This window comes from Semicossyphus pulcher, unplaced genomic scaffold (genome assembly GCF_022749685.1).
Source record: "Semicossyphus pulcher isolate SPU_LCO1_2020_fin unplaced genomic scaffold, fSemPul1.0.p SCAF_11, whole genome shotgun sequence".
In the NCBI taxonomy this organism is placed as follows: domain Eukaryota; kingdom Metazoa; phylum Chordata; class Actinopteri; order Labriformes; family Labridae; genus Semicossyphus; species Semicossyphus pulcher.
Window position 1 is genome coordinate 27,457,270 of NW_027211615.1, and position 19,990 is coordinate 27,477,259.

Genomic DNA, 19,990 nt, shown 5'->3' on the forward strand with positions numbered 1-19,990 from the left:
TAAAAGAACCAGGATCATATAATGGGTGCTACGGATGGCAACAGAGACTAAAATATAAAATGGGCAACTATAGATCTAAGTTGCGAGGGCTTGGATGCCCTGAGCTTGAAGTGAACTCTGTTGCAAAGAAGCGGGCACATGAGAAAGCAGCTGCTAAAAATATCAAAAAGCCAAGAAAGGCAGAGGTGAACTATTTACCCCCTCACCCACAAGGAGAAACAGAAGAAAGTTTGGAAAATGAAAGATTGGAGCTCCTTACTGACGTAAAGAAGAGGAACAACTCGCAGATCATCAGTGAAAAAATGGCAAGAACATTCTCCATTCGCAGGCAGGAAGTAGTTCATCAAGCCCCACCTGTCAACGACTTCAAAGACCGATGGCCTGCTCTTTTTGATGCAGCTCAGGTAAATATTTGATCATAAAATGGTTTGCAGTATGTGCTATGTTGATGGAAATTTCCTGCATTAACAAATTGTCCTTTTTTTTTGTTTGTCTTTACACACAGATAAACCAAGAGTTCAGAAGGATCACAACTCTCAATCTAGAGACAACATTCATGGCAAAACTGGACCAGTACACCCCGAAAATAATGTCCTTGCTGTCTGCAAGAGGAGGAGCTGCAAAAATGAGTATTCAGCGCATAAAGAACCTGCTGCTTGAGGTACAAATAAATCTTATCTTACAGTATATGTGGGGCTATAATGGTTCCAGTGTCACCAGAGAGGTGGTCAGAAATAGAATTTCAAATAACTGCTTACATTGCTGATCGTCTCCTTTATGTGTTAAAAGGCAACTGTTCACAGTCCTAATACTTACAAGGAAAAATATCAGGTCAGGTGTTGTTTATGGCTTAGTTCTTTGCTCCCAAGTGGACAAGAAAAAAAGCATCAATTAAAACAGAACTATAAATACTGAAGCAGAGCACAAATTAATTGTGAAATGATTTTTCTTTTGTTGTTTCATGATTGCAATCTTTAAAATGATCAATTTAACATACACAGTTGAGATCGGTAATTGGTATAGGCCAGGCATTGGAAACATCATCCTTCACTCTCTTTCCTAGTGATGTTATTACAAAAGCTCATCTTCATTAAGGTTCAATTGAACATTTTTTTATTTTTCTTATTCACAGGATGATTCTGTGGAAAGAAGGAGAGAGGTGGCTATCCGTGGCTTAGTGGTGTATCTCAGAGAAAAGGAGGAAGATCTCTTTAAAGATCAGATGGTAGGTAAATTGAAAACTTTTACTGCCATTTTTAAATATTATGACCTATAAATACTAACATTTTTTCTGGCCTACTTATGCCAGGATGGTGGTGGAGATAATACCGATGAAGTGATGAAGATTGTCATTACCAGAGGTGCCACAACATCTGATCCAGCCAGTGCAAATATTGTGCTTGAGGGAACAGCAGTCCTTGAAGACCTGGACGTACCCAGAGCATGTGCCTTGCTAATGGGGCTAATCTATGCTCTCAACCTCAGCTACCCGAAACAACTGAAAAACACTTTTGAAGTCTTTCAAAAGGTATTCCTTGAGCTGGATGGTCTGAAAGCCAGTCCGAAAGTAATGTCTCTCAAAAATAAACTGCTGTTATAAAACATGTGAGCAATTTCACTGTCCTAAATTTCAAAAGGTAATGTTACACTGTTCATGTTTGTAAAGTTTTGTTTTGCAACACACAGCAGATGTACTGTTAAAAGCTTGCAATTTATGAGGTACACATATTAGATTTTGAATGTGAAAATGTTCAGTGTATTTCAGACAGTTTTACAGGGGTGTTAGTTGAACTTAACAGTAATTTCTGAGGCTGCTTTTGTGAAGTCGAACTGAATTGTCCTGTTGAGATGTTGTCAATAGTTGCCCTTACTGAAATAAAAGGGGTAGACTAAACAGAAGCAAATCAGAAAATGCGATACAGTTTGAGTGTTTTATAGTTGAGTGTTTATTACATGATTATTACATTTCAGATTTTTCTGTTTTGATATGAATCAGATATGCATTTACAAGTTACTTGGAAGAAATGCTTTGACATTCCTCAGAACACATGAAGAAATTTGATGTGCTTTACCAATGCATATATATTTTATTTTCTACTCTGTTGTTGTGAAATGAAGCACTGAATTCAGTCCAGGGGATCAGTAATCCAAAACCAGTAAAAAATTACAATATGTTAATCTTGTTTTATATTGTTCAAGGGCAACCTCCTGGTAAAAGTCTGCATCTGTAACTTCACAAGTTTTTGAAGATTGTGTACACGATTTTGGTTAACACTCATTTGGGTGTGGTTAATTTTTTTTGTCTAATTATTATTGGAAGTGGCCATGTTTTTTTTGTTCAAAATGATGGAAATTTGTTTATACTAGTTTTCTAATAAACTGTTTGCTCATAAAACAGGAATTTCTATGTGTAATTTATTAGGTAAATTAAGTTTCTAGTACACAAAAAAAGGGCTAACAAGTGAACTTTTGTGAGCAGAATAATGGCAAAATAAATCAGTAGGTATAACTTAAATTGAATAATTTGACTACTTAAAAACATAAAAACTTTTTAATTCAGAATTCAGTTGGTTCAACTTATTTAACTTTGTTGAGGACAAGAAATGTCATGTTGGTTGTACTAGACTAATTCTCGTGGGATTTACTTAATAATGGCTGAGTTGACAGTACTTAAAAAGATCCATGCAAATTGTTACCTTAATTGTTTTAAGTTGAGCCAGTGTATTATTTTTTAGAGTGCAGACAAGAATAACTTGATCACAAATAAAGGATAAAAGAAATGGAGTAAGAATATCCCCCTCTGAATCGAGTTACAGGTACTTTCTCATCTGATGAAGTTCAACCATCACGTCTCTGTCTCTGATTCTTCCAGGCCTTCGAGACGTTTCAGCAACTTCCTCTGATTTTTAAAAACTCACTTCCTCAAAGTCTCATCTTAATTTTAAATCACTTTTATTTTGACAGACCACATCTGCTCTCACATTTCTTTCCTCCTCTTATCATTCACACGTCAGGCATACGGAAGTAACACCACTAAAAATGTCAGATTCTCAGAAGTGACACAGTCGACATGATCGTTGTCTTGCTTCCTCTTTGTTTGCTTTAATTTATTTCATAACAGATTGTTAGAAGGAATCCAACTCAACACTTACACATTCAAATATCTCACAGCATCTTTTAGCATATATAAAGTTTGTGGCAGCCACATGATGCTGGGTTATTGTGCTGCTAGTAATGCTTGTACGCCCCCTTCTGGAGATTATGGCTCTATGAGGCACTGTGGTTTATTCTATTAGGCACTGTCTCTTTGCATTAAATCCCATATACCCTTTATATTTTTTATTTCACCTATATTTGAGTAATTTTTGTTTGTACTGTAATTTAGGAGGGTTGGGTTAGCACTATAATTATCTTTGGGCTTGGTAAAGTTCTCATCTATTTTACAGCAAACATTCTGAAAGAAACCATGAAAATATCTTCTACATAATAAAACTACGAGTATCACTTATCAATATAATATAACTGTAACATTATATGAGCTGTAACTTAACTGTGGACTCTTATTTGTTTGTTTTGTTGATGGTGGCGTAGAGGCTGCTGGGGTCAACGGAGGGTCCAGCAGCAGCAGAAGAAGTAGGAGCAGCTTTCATGGTGGCATAGGTCACTGCTTCGTCTTCAGCATGTCTACCAGGTTTACCAACCTGGAGATATAAATGACAACATTTAATGACACAAAATAGTTCGAGTAAATGGTTGAGACTAAAGTTGAAAAGTTGATAAGGTTGAAATGTCGAAAATGTTTGAAAATGATGTCAAAATATGGAGAATAAAGTTAAATGTCAAGAACAGATAAATTGTCGACAATAAGTTTAAACGTGGAGGATTAAGTCGAAATGTTGAAAAATAAACTTAAAATGTTGAATAAATTCTAATTATTGAGAATTAAGTCAAAATTTATTTTTATAGAATAATTATTTGTATAGGGACAAATATGAAGCGGGGCGGCTGTGGCTCAGTGGTAGAGTCGTTCGTCTTTCAATCGGAAGGTTGGAGGTTCGATCCCCAGCAGGCTACATGTCGAAGTGTCCTTGGGCAAGACACTGAACCCTGGTGGCATAGCCAACGTGTATGAATGTGATATCTGAATGACAGTTGGGCACTTTACGTAGCAGCCTCTGCCATCAGTGTATAAATGTGAATGGGTGAATGTGACATGTAGTGTAAAAGCAGCTTTGAGTGGTCGCAAAGACTAGAAAAGCGCTGTATAAGTACAGTCCATTTAAACCGATGCCACACACTACACTACCTTGGCTAATTTGCAATGCCTGTCCCCAGATGGGCCTTTACATTACATAGAATCAACATCAAATGCACAAGAGACAAAACAGACTCAACCATAAAACAGATATAACAATACAGGATACAAAATATCCTACAATAAAACTTAATGTAAAACAGGAAGGAGGAGCCTGATGACGTAAGCATTTATGGACGAGTTTTAGATCAGCAAATTTAATATCAAGAAGGAAGTAGAAATATGGAGAATATGGAGAAGAATTAAGTTGAATTGTTGTTGTAAATGTTGATAATTAAGTCCAAACGTAAACGATGATGTCGAAGTGTGGAGAATACAGAGGTGGAATGGCAAACGTACCAATCAGAGGAAGAAGGTTTCTTTGTTACGTATGAGCCACTCTGGTTGGTAGCTATTTTTGCTCTGGACAAAGCGCCTGACACACTGACAGACCCAGTCCTTATATGTAAACCTGAGCTTCACTTCCACCATCGCTGTAACCAATCAGGAAACTTACCCGCGCTTTGCTGTTGCCCGCCTTGGTGAATCTGATGGAGGCGTAGGCGACTCCATCTTCACGATCAGCCTAGAAGACGTAATGTCCTGTTAGGTCTCAGAGTGAAGCAATGTTTGTGGTTGTGTGACCTCAGACTTCAGTTTTTAAAACCCACTGTGTGACACCGACCTACCCCTTGCTGGAGACCAGTTGCATCAACTAACTTCCCTTTTTCCCTTCTCACACTCTGAAGACTGGACAGATTATTTTTAGCATACGGTGACTTTATTAGCTTGTAAAAAACACTACCAAATACCAAATACACTTATTTGGTAATACCAAGTAAGTAAATCATGGTGATGTGATGGAAAGGATCACTTCCTCTGTGTGTCTTCAGAAAGGTTTGTTCATTAGACGCTGAAGACAGAATGTAGGAGGTACTCAAACAGTGCACATAACCCCTCCAAAGATGTATTTATGTCTTAAATCTTCGAGGAGCGCAGAGGAGATAAAGCCGTTCATGTCCTGATGTGTGTTTTATTAAACAAACCGCTGCACAGATCGAAAGAATTAAAAATATAAGACGGTCGATTTCCAGAGAACAAACACAAGGAGCAGGGAGTGTAACTCTGTGATCTCACCGTGTCCTGGCTGGTTCCCGCAGCAGAGCGAGTCCCTGAAGGGTCAGAGGTCAGCCCCTGCAGAAAAAGCACAGCGTGGTCACAGTTTAGTCAATGCAAATGTATCAGAGGCCAAATAAATACACCTGCAACATAAAGTGGTTTATTTGTGCATGTGTCAGGTAAAAAGAGACTTCAGGCTGGTGAATGAATTTAACTTGTGATGCATTCAAGGACAACCAGCTCAAACAATGTCTCTATAAGGTTTAGTTTTGTGACATGAATGAATGAATAACACAAAAATGAGCTTTGGACGCCTAATTTCTTTTCCTCACAAGCATTTCCTTCAACGTTGCAGCTGCAGCGTCTGACTTTAAACACAACACAGTCAGTGTCTTAGATAGAATTAAATGTAAATAAACTAAAGCAGTTTTCAAACTCACAACGCTGTCATTCCCCGAGGTTTCGTTCCCTGAAAAGACACAAAAGAAGGTCGACTGTAGCTTCCAAAGATAGTTTTATTTAACTTTCTTGAAAAGTATCACCTGTGCTCTCACCTTTAGTTCTCTTCCATCTGATGACTTTCACAACGATTATTAAGAGCGCCACTAAAACCACGGCAGCCACGAGGACGTACAACCAACCTGGAAAGAAAACTAAAATGTCTTTCTCGTTAAATATGAGCCGCGGTAAAGAGAGAGAGAGAGAGAGAGAGAGAGAGAGGGTAGGAAAATAAAATAACAATGTTGAGTCTTCACCTTTTGAAGAATCACTGTTTAGAGACGCTGTTGTGTTTGTTACTGTTGTTTGAATTGCTGTTGTTTTTGGAGTTGTTGGTCTTGTGTCCTCACCTAAAGCAAATGAACACAACTCAAACTGTTCAGCACCAAACGTGTTGTGAGACATTCAAACTTCAAATCCATAAAATGTTTTGGGTGTTTAGAGTGAGACAGAGACAATGAGAGAAGAATTAATTTCATCACTGTTATTATAATTATTGTGAAACAGTCTGAGCTGAAACATTAAGATGTAAATACTCACGCCTTGTAACAGACAGATGAACACCAGTGTCTTCTCCTATTTGTTCTCCTGATTCGCTGAAGTGTCTGCAGGTGTAAGAACCAGCATCCTCCTCTGTGACCTTCTTTATGACCAGAGAACAGTTTGCTGTAACACTCAGTCTGTCTTTTTTAGCTTCACTGTCTCTGTTAATCTTTCCATGTTCAAACAATGTTTCTGCTGCATTTCCTCCCGAAACACCGAAGAGCCAAGCTGTACTTCTACAGTTCTCTTGATCTTTTATCCCATTTTCACAAGACAAAGTGACTTCACCTCCAGCTCTGACAGTGAGGAACAGAGTTTCTGTTTCAGCTGCTGCTGTTGAGAAAAGAGAGAAAATTAAAATAATCAAACTGAAATGATCAAATGTCTGTTATGTTTGTTGTGTGACAATCATTTCTCACACTTTAGTTTCCAAGAGACTCAAATTACTATTTTAAAAACAGTTAGTAAACAGTTAAATTAAGTCATTATTTGCATTGTGTGTTTCATTAATTAAGAAGATAAATCTGTTCTTACCTGGAAACTGAAGCAGCGCGAAAAGAAATAAAGAAGTTTGAATCCATTTGAACTCAGACATCGTGATTCTTTCTTCTTCTGTTCTCACGCTGCAACTGTCTGAGTTCATACAGCACTCCTCTTTTAGAGAGAGGCTGCATCCACTTCCTGTGGTTAGTCTGATGTCACTTCCTCAGAGTGACTTTTAGTCTGTTTTTATGTTTGCATATCTCTGAATCATAGATGTCCAAACGGCCCAAAACTCTGTTACAATTCTTCTTCTTCATTTGATTAATGTAATTGTTTTTTCATCCACAGTGTCTGACAGTTAGTCTGAGCTGTTGAACAGAACGATGAGAAGCATTGATCAGTAAAGAGGTCAGAGTTCGCAGCAGATTGAGGACGATCGTGTGAAACTGTAATCAGCGTTTAAAGAAGACAAAGTCACTGATTACAGAGCAAACACATATTTTGTGTTCATGTTTCTGAGACAATCTGAAGCAGGGACAAGAAAACTTTATATATTAATGTTCAAAATGAGTCTGAGGTTCACACTGTGTCCAGTCCCACAGTGCATTTGTGACAACACCTTAACCACCAAAGAAGAAGAAGAGGGCTGAGGAAGTTGAACGTGTGAAGATTGTCAGTTCAGATTGATGTTTGCAGCAATGCACTTTTTTCCATTACATAGATTTCATTCGAAAACAGGATTCATGGTGACGTTTGACGGCTAATATGAACAAACAAGTGACGAGTCAAACTCCTCGTCCTGCAGAATGTAACTCTGGATGTCCATCATGTGAAAGAACAGGGAGAAGATGATATTTTAGTGGTCTGAGGTCTGTTGGTTGTTTCTGAGAACTGAACAGGAAGTGTTTCTGTGAGAATGTGGCTACGTAACATCAGCAGAGCTAAAAACAACTTTAACCCTTTGAATGTTTCGGGTCACTTTAACAACATGTAGCAGCAGTTAAATCACTGATGAGCGTCCTGACTGAACTGTGTTTAACTTCTGATAAACAGTAAGAAGCTGCAGACTTAAATACACACTTTGCTCCTCTTTTCAACAGTGTAGTATTGCTACAGTGAAGGGAGATCCTCCCCCTGACCAAACACTTGTCTAGTAAAAAGCATCAACCCCAATACACAATAAAGGTGTGTGCTTCACCTGGTGGCTCAGGTAGCTTTTGAAGAAGTTCTGTATGTGTGAGGAAACGCAGAGGAGCAGAGTGTCCGTCTCTCTCCCTCTCTGCCGTTTTCAGTTGCACTCTCTCGCTCTCTCTCTTGGCAGGTCGTAGTTCCCAGTAACACCTTCATGTGGGGCTTACATTGGCTTCACCTGGATAGGTGGGCTTCAACTGAAGATAAGATCATCTTTATACACTGTCCAGCTCTTCAATTATACCTATTGTACATACACTGCTCAAAAAAATGAAGGGAACACTTAATCGTCACATTATAACACCAAGTCAGTTAAACTTCAGGGATATATGAATCTGTCCATTTAGGAAGCACAAGTGATTGTGAATCAATATCACCTGCTATGGTGCAAATTAAAGAGACAACAGGTGCAATGGAGAGGCAAAAGCAAGACAACCCCAAAAAGGGAATGGTTTTGCATGTGGTGGCCACAGACAGTTGCTCTCTCCTGATACTTTCTGACTGATTCTTGCTAATGTCCTTGTCACTACTGGTAGCATGAGGCAGTACCTGCAGCCCAATCAGGTTGCACATGTAGTCCAGCTCCTCCAGGATGGCACATCCATACGTGCGGTCGCAAGAAGGTTTACTGTTTCTCCCAGCACAGTCTGAAGAGCATGGAGGAGGTACCAGGAGACCGGTTGTTACACAAGGAGAGCTGGACAGGGCCATAGAAGGGCATCAACCCAGCAGCAGGACCGATATTTGCTACTTTGTGCGAGGAGGAACAGGAGGAGCACTGCCAGAGCCCTACAAAATGACCTCAGCAGGCTACTGGCTTGCATGTTTCTGACCAAACTGTCAGAAACAGACTCCATGAGGGTGGCATGAGGGCCTGACGTCCTCCAATGGGACCTGTGCTCACAGCCCAGCACCGTGCAGCTCCATTAGCATTCGCCAGAGAACACCAGAATTGGCAGGTCCGCCATTGGCGCCCCGTTCCCTTCACAGATGAGAGGAGGTTCACACTGAGCACATGTGACAGACATGAAAGAGTCTGGAGAGGCTGTGTTAAAGTTATGCTGCCTGTAACATCATCCAGCATGACCGGTTTGGCGGTGGGTCAGTGATGGTCTGGGGAGGCATTTCCTTGGAGGTGCCGCACAGACCTCCATGTCATAGCCAATGGTACCCTGACTGCTGTTAGGTACCTGGATGACATCCTCCAAGCAATTGTGAGACCTTATGGTGGTGCAGTGAGCCCTGGGTTCCTCCTGGTGCAGGACAATGCCCGGCCTCATGTGGCCAGAGTGTGTAGGCAGTTCCTGGATGACGAAGGCATTGATGCCACTAACTGGCCCTCTCGTTCCCCTGACCTAAATCCAACTGAGCACCTATGGGACATCATGTATCGGTGCATCAGAGGCCGCCAAGTACCGCCACAGACTGTCCAGGAGCTCATTGATGCCCTGATCCAGGTCTAGGAGGAGATCCCCCAGGACACCATCCGCCGACTCATCAGGAGCATGCCCAGACGTTGTCGGGAGCGCATGCGAGCATGTGGGGGTCATACACACTACTGAGTCACATCATGAGTTGCCATGATGACATTCACGCAAGTTGGATCAGCCTGTGATTTCAGTTTTTTACTCTGATTTTGGGTGTAATTTTGAATCCAACCGTCAGTGGGCTGATGATTTTGGTTTCCATCGACCGTTGTTACATCATCTTGTTCTCAACAAATTATACAATGTACATCAGTTAAGATTTTCCACTTGAATTATACGTTCATCAAGGTCTGATGTTTGATTTATGTGTTCCCTATATTTTTTTGAGCAGTGTATTTTGTATGATATTGTTTATCTTTGTATTCTTTATTGTGTATTTTTATCTTCCCTGGCAGTAGGAGTACAACTGTTTACTAGCTCTATTTACTCTACTTCTGTGTTCATTTTAAACCTATACTTGGCAACAAACCTGATTCTGATTGGGCGCAGCATTTAAAGGAGCATCCATGGGTACAGGGTCCGTCGTGAGAAATTCTCCTCATATGGCGAACACCAAGCTCACCCAGCTTGTGTGGGGCCTTCATGGAAACTAAGGACAAAATTGGGTATCCTATTGTAACGGGTGGGGTCTGGAACCAAATGCACACTTTAAGGCAGGGGTCGTATGTAGATAACTTTATTTAGATGCTGCAAGTAAAGGAATAAAAGGCAGTTAATTAAACAGTTCAATAAAAGGCTGAAGCCGTCAGAGTCTCTGTATTGGGAGAGCTGGGTTAGCCGAAACAAGAAGATAGATGAGTGTGATGAAGTGGTGGCTCACACACAATCACAACAGTTCATGTAAGTCAACAGTACTCTGGAGCAGCGAGCAGGAGGCGTGGTCAAAGAAGCAGCGGGTCTAGAACCAGGTAAGTGATCAAAATAAGCCGACGAACCAGTCGGGAGCAGGCAGAAGGTAAGTCGGGGACAGGCAGAGATTTGGGGAGCCGGTAGGTAGGATCACACAGGAGGCATACGCAGGGACAGGTGTGGTGACACGGGATGAATCTTGAGGCCACAGTCATCCACAGGTAAACAGACTCATACAGCAGTGAGGAACGCAAAGGCAGAACTGGTCAGGGACAGAAGGCTGAGGTGATTTCTGAGAGTATGACAGGGCTGGTAGGTCAGAGACAAACAGGGTCGACAATGGGGAATCAGGAGTGTGAGTGCTGGAAAGTCTTGCATGTGCGGCAAAGGACAATCTAGCAATGAGTGTGAGAGCAGGAGAGGCATGTATATTGATTACTGACAGGAGCAGCTGTGTGCCCAGGTGAACTGAGTGAGTTGGCGAGGTGGGCGTGGCAGGCGGGCAGAGTGGAGCGGGGAAGGGTTGAGTGGAAAACTACTGGGACAGGGCAATAAAGCAGAACTGTGACACCCAGTTTGGTTTCGGTTTCCTTTCGGCGCCCATGTTGACCGATTGTGTCGTTCACAACAGACCCTCCGCGGCGCACACCTCCGCGGCCGGCTCGCGCCCTGCAGCGATCGTTTCGGCGTCTGGTCTATTTTTTGAGCGAGCCGCGAGCGATCTTCGTTGCCCGGCGCTTCGCGGCGCTTCCTCGTCCAGTGTGTCCCCGGCGTGACTGCTGCTCTGTCAGGAACACAGGTGCTGAAACGTCAGACTTGTGTTTGGTTATCCAGGTAGGACCAAAGCTCACTGCACTCGGCTGAATTTATTAAAGTGTATATAACCTTAAAAGGAGGGTATTGTGCAAATTTCAAGCTTCCTTTTTCACTCTGATACCTGTGGAATAGCTTAGCATAATTTACAGTTAAACACAGTGGTGCTCTGTGCAGGCCCTTATACAGCCTCTGCCTGACACGACTCAGTCAGCTCTGTCCCTTTAAGAAACCGGACCCCTACAAGCCCACTTTCTTCTGATTGGCCAGCTCTCCGAAGCCTGCTGAAGTGCAGCGTGTGGAACAAACTGTGTGAAACCTGGCGTTAACAGCAGCCTGCTGACTGAGCTGAGGAGCCTGGGGATTACTCCAACATACTTTTACCTACAGACTTGAAACTTCGCCTACGTTTAGTCTGGACATCCAACATTGTAACAAAAACATGACATTCTTCGCTGCAGAAAGATATCAAACTGTTTACAACAGCTCCTCATCCTGAGCCTGAGCTTATGAACTTTTCTCCTGTTTCAGATTTTTAGTCTGTACATCTGCCTCATGGTTTTGATTAAACAAACTGGGCTTCATCTTGCACGAGATCTGGCCACGAGATCTCACAGCACGAAGAACAAAACCACATGAGACTAAGAGTTATGGGGAAAGGTATATTATATCACAATATGCTGAAAAATATACTCGCAGCCAAAGCTGACGCTAACAGAGTCTAACATGAACATCGGTGCAAAACTAACTTACATATTCATAGACGCACCCACGATAAAAAGAGTCCGTCGGCGATCACTGATGTCTCCGTAGTAGCTGCAGTAAACAAGTCCGGGCATGTCTCCCTCACTGCCGTGTTGTGGGGGGGATGTGCTGATTCATGCTGCGTTCAGGAGCACTCAGAAACGTGAGTGATAATACACGTTTCTACACATATTTTTAAAGATCGATCTCAGGATTTATTAATCGATATTGGGTCATTCAAATGTGAATCAATTTGAATTGGAAAAATCTATTTTTTAAACCCAGCCCTACTTATGAACTTATGATAGTTTTTTACATACATGTGAGATCAATCGTACAGTCATTCCTTAGTCTTTTTGAGGACCAAGTCTTTTCTCTGCCAAACTTCATGACTGCAAGACTATGAATGAAACAGTAGTACTTTCATATGTGCATTGACATCATTTAGCCAAAAGGATCTTTCAAAAAAAGGGTTTTTTGGGCCCCAAACGAGACCAATCGGCCCCGAGTTGGGAGTGGTCATTATTGTCCTGTGATGGCCCAAGGTGTAGACTGACAGAAAGTAATTGGGCTGGGCCTGGCTCCCGGCCTAACACAATGAAGAGAAGACTTTTACTGTCTCTGAAGACTGAAAAGCATTTAAGTAAAACACAAACACGTCCAATCAAATATATTTAACAACAATATCAAATGAAAGAGACGAAATGTAAAGAGGTAACTGCAAACAGAGAGATAAAAAGAGCTCATTCTAAGTGTAATGAAGCTCTTGTAGTTACGAACTCTAGGCAGCGATATGGGGTGTCTAGTCAGAACACGAGAGGCAGGGATATCCTTTGAGAGTTTATTGTGAACTTAAATTACAGGTACACAGAAGCACAGGCACTGTTCTATTGACTACGAGGTGCGAATGGGGTTCTGAGTGAAGGAGAAACAAAAGACATCCTCGTTAGCATCCTAGGCTATGCTATCTCAACAATTAACATAGGCCTCACAAGATGAACTAACACCTCTCTACAATTACAGGAAATAAACAGATCTTAAAGACTATAATGTACAACAGAAATGCTTCTCAATAGGCTACATATGAGATGGATAAATACTGCATATAACTAGCTTGTAAATTGCTTCATAAACAGCTGGTAAATTTATAATATTACAGTATAAATTACCATCAGAAACTTAAGTCTTTACAATACACAAATTAGCACTTATGGACGCACACAAACTGTGGAATCAACTGAAACTTAGCTTGTAAGGATCGACTGTTTAACCCTCTAACATTTCGCTAAAACTAACTGCCATTCTCTACCAACCAGTGCAAGGTTGTTGCCTAGCAACGGGTTAAACTCCACTCTCCATACATCTTGCCATTCCTTGAGCCTTTTGTACCCTAAGGGCCCGATCAGACAAAGCAGCTGCCTTTTAGCAGCTGGGCGGCTTTTTTGTTGTTGTTTTCAATGAGAGGGACGCTTTTCGCACGCTGCTTTAGCGTTGCTGAGTGGCTCGAGTTTTTAAAGAAACACTACGAGCGCCTCAAGTTGAAAAAACTTCAACTCAAAGCAGAAAAGCGCCCGACGTCATTGCCGTTTTTTCTCATTGTCCAATCGGGTGAATGAAGAGGCGGGCCTTCTGTCGGTTTCCAAAATAACTGTTAGGTTAATGACAGCGAATGATTCGGTGGTTGCCTTAGTTTTAAAGGTTGGTGCAACATAATTTAGAGTTAAACCATGATTTAATCAGGTTAAAAATTAAACATTGTTTGTGCAACCCAGCCCAAGTTAATCACAAGTTAAAAGTGAAAGACAAAACAATCTTAATCGTACAGCAAGCTCATTAAACTAAAATCAAGGCTGTAACATCTGGCTGCAGGTAAGACTTTGACTACAATTTGAACTGTACATTTCAGAATCCTCTCCTTTAAAACCTCAAAATGAAATCAGTATTTATGTTTTTTTATGAGCAGTAATGCTGTAAATGTTTAAAGCAGTGGCCTGTCTGGAGAGTTGATGTTAGCATGGAGGCTGTTGATCAGTGAAGTCTGACTGAAGCAGAAGGTTCGCCAACATCTTCATAGTTGACTGTGCTGTCATCTCCATCATGAAGCGCCTGTGGACAAAACAGTTAAAATAGAAGTAACAAATGTTGAATTTAATAAACTGAATATTTAAAAAGGAATAATCAATCACTGTTATTCCACCGTGTACAGATGACAGTAACTAAAGACACAATGGAGAGGCTTAGTGAAAACCAGAGGGACATGGCGCCATATTTCAAGGAAACACAACATTTGATAACTCGTCGGCTCCTCGTAGAAAACAGCTAACGTTAGCATTCAACCACTTCCTTGCTAACATCAGTGTTAGGAAGTGTTACACAACACATCAAGATGGGTTTACAATTTTGACTATCAGTGATGTTAGCATGCTAATAGTAATGTAAACTAGCTAACGGCAGTATTAGCTCAGAATTGGTTGAATGCTAATGTTAGCTGTTGTGTCGTAGCCAGCTGTACAAGATAAGTTATCAAATCTGTTCTTCTAGGTTAAATTATGGCCCAATGTCCCTCTGGGGTTTCACAAACTAATGCCTATTCAGTTGTTGATCAATCAACAAGTAATCAATCCGTTTCATACATTTATTACTTTTGGAAACCTGGAACACAACGTTATAAGAGCTTTCAAGCTTCCCGCCCTGACAAAGATGTTAGAAGACAATGGCCACCATGTCAATACGGCCACTGCCACATCACCCTCCCCAGTTCACATCAGGTTTTATTTCTAACTCACCGTGTCGTCGTCACGTGCTCTCTGGTTCCCTGGAAAATAAAGCACAGAGAAACATTTCAGCTCTAAACGTACAGGTGGTGGTGATCAGTGGAAACAAATGTTGGTCTGAACTTTCTCACCTCGAGCTCTGAAGAGAAGAACAGTCACCACAGTAATGAGGAGGAGTTCAGCCACACGCAGAACCAACATGATGATGTCCAGAACAGAACGATCTCTACAAACTGTGGAACAGAAATGACGAAGAGGAAAGTCATCAGCAAGAAATCAGGAGCACAAAAATATGTCAATCATTGTCGACCTCTTTTATCAAGACTGAAACATCTCAACATGTTGGATGGATTAAAGTGGTGCACAGTCAATGATGATCCTGTGAGGATGAATCCTGCTGACTCTGGTGATCCTCTCATGCATAGAAAGAGGTGAATTTTCACTTGAATGTATAATGGCTGTTTTGAATACGGCTGAAAAGAACCAGAGCACAGAGATGTAACTTTCTCTGCAGCACAGGGGAGCATGTCCCCTTTTGAGTCTGCTCTGAGAATCAGAGGGCCTTATTTGGACGGCAGAAGGTGCACAGTCTAAAGCGCATGGCGCTAAGTGATTGAGGGCGTCTGGCGCACTTTTGCCAGTTACATGGCGCACAATCATTGTGCAAACCAAGAGGCACAAAGAGGTTGGCTTAAGTCCTTGTATTATTCATAGGCGTGTTTTCGGCATAACATGAATCAAACCAATCAGACTGTCGGCTGTCATTCCCTTTAAGAGCCAGGTGCGCCTGCACACAGGTGTGTTGCTATTTACATGGAAGTCTTTCTTCTTCTTCTCATTTTTTTCCACTGTGTCCTTGAACACGCAGAAAAAAACGAGGTTACTGTACGATACATGTCGAAGCAGGGATTGATGTTAAAGCCACTGAAGCGATCCCACTGCCCGATAAACGAAAATGAAAAGAGGCACACTGTGTACATTTACGCACGAGGCACAGCATAGCAGCAAAGAAAGGTCGGCTTGTTTATTTACTCATTGTTGCTGCTGGATCACATGGCTGTATTGTCTCCCGCGTGCGTCACTGGGTAACTGACTCTGAACAGTGTATAAATATCTGTGGGCATGATTGTTGGTGCCACAGGTAGTTATGTTTGAGTATGGTAATAAATTTACCTCTTAGTTGCGTGTGTGTGAGTGTGTCTGTATCCGTGTGTATTAGAGAGGGCATGCAGCAGAATGAGCGTGCCTTATGGAGAGCTTTGTGTTGGTCGCAGGAGTTTTTGGCTCGTGCGTGGCTCGAGCAGGAATCTCCCTGAGGTGAGGCAGGTGTGTGTGGAGGCAGCGGTGAGCTTTTCTATGTCTTCCTGCACTTCTCAGCAGATCGGTAACAACTAGAAAGCAGTATCATGATTTAAGGAGACGAGGGAAACAGAAGCTTGCCGTCTGTCCCTTGAATGTTTTTTTACTGTATCTGCAAACACACTGCTTTTTCCTTATGAGTAGAAGCGCTGCTGTGCGTCCCTGTGTGAGTGAGAAGCAGACTCGGGTTGTGAACTCTCTGATTTATGTCCATAATGCACCCTCTAAATAGCAAACACAGATTGCACCATAGACTTTAGACCAGGTTTTTGTTAGTCTAAGGCGCAGTTGCTTTCTGCGTCCTCTAGATAGCAACGTGCCACCCGTTTGCCTGACCACCACAGTGTTAAAACTGAAGTTAAACCTTAAAACATATTTTTTATTATTTCAGAATACAGAATTTTCAAAGGCAGCCGTGTGGAGCATTTTAAAGCAGTCACCATTCATTAACTAAACAACATGAAGCAGAATGCTGTAAGAACTTATTTTGCCTGCATGTGTTTGCTCGGTGACAATTTATAGAAACAGGTTTATAAAGATGTTGACTCACCGACATGATGCTCTGTTGATGCGTTGAAGCTGCTTTCTGATGTTAGTCTTGTTGGTGGTGGTGGTCTAGTTAGTCTTGGTCTTGTTGTTGTTGATGGTTTTATTGTTGGTCTTGTGTCTTCACCTAAAGCAGACGACCACAACGTAAACAGTTAGATACAAAACTTGTGTTGTGATTTTTAAATTCAAATGAAAAAAATACGTTTCATAATAAAATTTCAATTAATTGTTCAAACAAGTCAGTCTGAGCTGAAACATTAAGATGTAAATACTCACGCCTTGTAACAGACAGAGAAACACGAGTGTCTTCTCCTATTTGTTCTCCTGATTCGCTGAAGTGTCTGCAGGTGTAAGAACCAGCATCCTCCTCTGTGACCTTCTTTATGACCAGAACAGAACAGTTTGCTGTAACACTCAGTCTGTCTTTTTTAGCTTCACTGTCTCTGTGAATCTTTCCATGTTCAAACAACATTTCTGCTGCATTTCCTCCTGAACCACTGAAGAGCCAAACTGTACTTCTACAGTTCTCTTGATCTTTTATCACATTTTCACAAGACAAAGTGACTTGACCTCCAGCTCTGACAGTGAGGAACAAAGTTTCTGTTTCAGCTGCTGCTGTTGAGAAAAGAGAGAAAATTAAAATAATCAAACTGAAATGATCAAATGTCTGTTATGTTTGTAGTGTGACAATCATTTTTCATACTTTAGTTTCCAAGAGACTCAAATTACTATTTTAAAAACAGTTAGTAAACAGTTAAATAAAGTCATTATTTGCATTGTGTGTTTCATTAATTAAGAAGATAAATCTGTTCTTACCTGGAAACTGAAGCAGCGTGAAAAGAAATAAAGAAGTTTGAATCCATTTGAACTCAGACATCGTGGTTCTTTCTTCTACTGTTCTCACGCTGCAACTGTCTGAGTTCCTACAGCACTCCTCTTTTAGAGAGAGGCTGCATCCACTTCCTGTGGTTAGTCTGATGTCACTTCCTCAAAGTGACTTTTAGTCTGTTTTTATGTTTGCTTATCTCTGAATCATAGATGTCCAAACGGCCCAAAACTCTGTTACAATTCTTCTTCTTCATTTGATTAATGTAATTGTTTTTTCATCCACAGTGTCTGACAGTTACTCTGAGCTGTTGAACAGAACGATGAGAAGCATTGATCAGTAAAGAGGTCAGAGTTCGCAGCAGATTGAGGACGATCGTGTGAAACTGTAATCAGCGTTTAAAAAAGACAAAGTCACTGATTACAGAGCAAACACATATTTTGTGTTCATGTTTCTGAGACAATCTGAAGCAGGGACAAGAAAACTTTATATATTAATGTTCAAAATGAGTCTGAGGTTCACACTGTGTCCAGTCCCACAGTTCATTTGTGACAACGCCTTAACCACCAAAGAAGACAAAGAGGGCTGAGGAAGTTGAACGTGTGAAGAATGTCAGTTGAGATTGATGTTTGCAGCAATGCACTTTTTTTCCATTACATAGAGTTCATTCGAAAACAGGATTCATGGTGACGTTTGACGGCTAATATGAACAAACAAGTGACGAGTCAAACTCCTCGTCCTGCAGAATGTAACTCTGGATGTCCATCATGTGAAAGAACAGGGAGAAGATGATATTTTAGTGGTCTGAGGTCTGTTGGTTGTTTCTGAGAACTGAACAGGAAGTGTTTCTGTGAGAATGTGGCTACAACATCAGCAGAGCTAAAAACAACTTTAACCCTTTGAATGTTTCGGGTCACTTTAACAACATGTAGCAGCAGTTAAAACACTGATGAGCGTCCTGACTGAACTGTGTTTAACTTCTGATAAACAGTAAGAAGCTGCAGACTTAAATACACACTTTGCTCCTCTTTTCAACAGTGTAGTATTGCTACAGTGAAGGGAGATCCTCCCCCTGACCAAACACTTGTCTAGTAAAAAGCATCAACTCCAATACACAATAAAGGTGTGTGCGTCACCTGGTGGCTCAGGTAGCTTTTGAAGAAGTTCTGTGTGTGTGAGGAAACGCAGAGGAGCAGAGTGTCCGTCTCTCTCCCTCTCTGCCGTTTTCAGTTGCACTCTCTCGCTCTCTCTCTTGGCAGGTCGTAGTTCCCAGTAACACCTTCATGTGGGGCTTACATTGGATTCACCTGGATAGGTGGGCTTCAACTGAAGATAAGATCATCTTTATACACTGTCCAGCTCTTCAATTATACCTATTGTACATACACTGCTCAAAAGAATTAAGGGAACACTTAATCGTCACATTATAACACCAAGTCAGTTAAACTTCAGGGATATATGAATCTGTCCATTTAGGAAGCACAAGTGATTGTGAATCAATATCACCTGCTATGGTGCAAATTAAAGAGACAACAGGTGCAATGGAGAGGCAAAAGCAAGACAACCCCCAAAAAGGGAATGGTTTTGCATGTGGTGGCCACAGACAGTTGCTCTCTCCTGATACTTTCTGACTGATTCTTGCTAGTGTCCTTGTCGCTACTGGTAGCATGAGGCAGTACCTGCAGCCCAATCAGGTTGCACATGTAGTCCAGCTCCTCCAGGGTGGCACATCCATACGTGCGGTCGCAAGAAGGTTTGCTGTTTCTCCCAGCACAGTCTGAAGAGCATGGAGGAGGTACCAGGAGACCGGTTGTTACACAAGGAGAGCTGGACAGGGCCATAGAAGGGCATCAACCCAGCAGCAGGACCGATATTTGCTACTTTGTGCGAGGAGGAACAGGAGGAGCACTGCCAGAGCACTGCAAATGACCTCAGCAGGCTACTGGCTTGCATGTTTCTGACCAAACTGTCAGAAACAGACTCCATGAGGGTGGCATGAGGGCCTGACGTCCTCCAATGGGACCTGTGCTCACAGCCCAGCACCGTGCAGCTCCATTAGCATTCGCCAGAGAACACCAGAATTGGCAGGTCCGCCATTGGCGCCCCGTTCCCTTCACAGATGAGAAGAGGTTCACACTGAGCACATGTGACAGACATGAAAGAGTCTGGAGAGGCTGTGTTAAAGTTATGCTGCCTGTAACATCATCCAGCATGACCGGTTTGGCGGTGGGTCAGTGATGGTCTGGGGAGGCATTTCCTTGGAGGTGCCGCACAGACCTCCAGGTCATAGCCAATGGTACCCTGACTGCTGTTAGGTACCTGGATGAAATCCTCCAAGCAATTGTGAGACCTTATGGTGGTGCAGTGAGCCCTGGGTTCCTCCTGGTGCAGGACAATGCCCGGCCTCATGTGGCCAGAGTGTGTAGGCAGTTCCTGGATGACGAAGGCATTGATGCCACTG

The 19,990-nt window shown here is 41.8% G+C and overlaps 1 protein-coding gene across 1 annotated transcript; it reads right to left on the minus strand.

Annotated features, from left to right (window-relative positions):
- Positions 1 to 1,859: 1,859 nt before the first annotated feature.
- LOC138585094 (uncharacterized) lies at positions 1,860 to 7,062 on the minus strand. Its single transcript, XM_069657334.1, has 8 exons — positions 6,989 to 7,062; positions 6,452 to 6,787; positions 6,169 to 6,261; positions 5,968 to 6,054; positions 5,854 to 5,882; positions 5,432 to 5,488; positions 4,812 to 4,880; positions 1,860 to 3,701 (listed from the first exon to the last, which is right to left on the minus strand). Exons 1-8 carry the CDS (start codon positions 7,047 to 7,049, stop codon positions 3,561 to 3,563), a joined length of 873 nt encoding a protein of 290 aa, XP_069513435.1. The 5' UTR covers positions 7,050 to 7,062; the 3' UTR covers positions 1,860 to 3,560.
- Between the last annotated feature and the right edge of the window lie 12,928 nt (positions 7,063 to 19,990).

What these genes read in the sequence shown, in the direction of transcription:
- LOC138585094 (XM_069657334.1), bottom strand. Translation starts at nt 7,049, where the DNA reads ATGTCTGAGTTCAAATGGATTCAAACTTCTTTATTTCTTTTCGCGCTG. An exon ending in CGCGCTGCTTCAGTTTCCAG is followed by an intron (nt 6,788 to 6,988) that starts GTAAGAACAGAT and finishes TTTTCTCAACAG; the next exon opens with CAGCAGCTGAAACAGAAACT. An exon ending in CAGATGGAAGAGAACTAAAG is followed by an intron (nt 5,883 to 5,967) that starts GTGAGAGCACAG and finishes GTGTCTTTTCAG; the next exon opens with GGAACGAAACCTCGGGGAAT.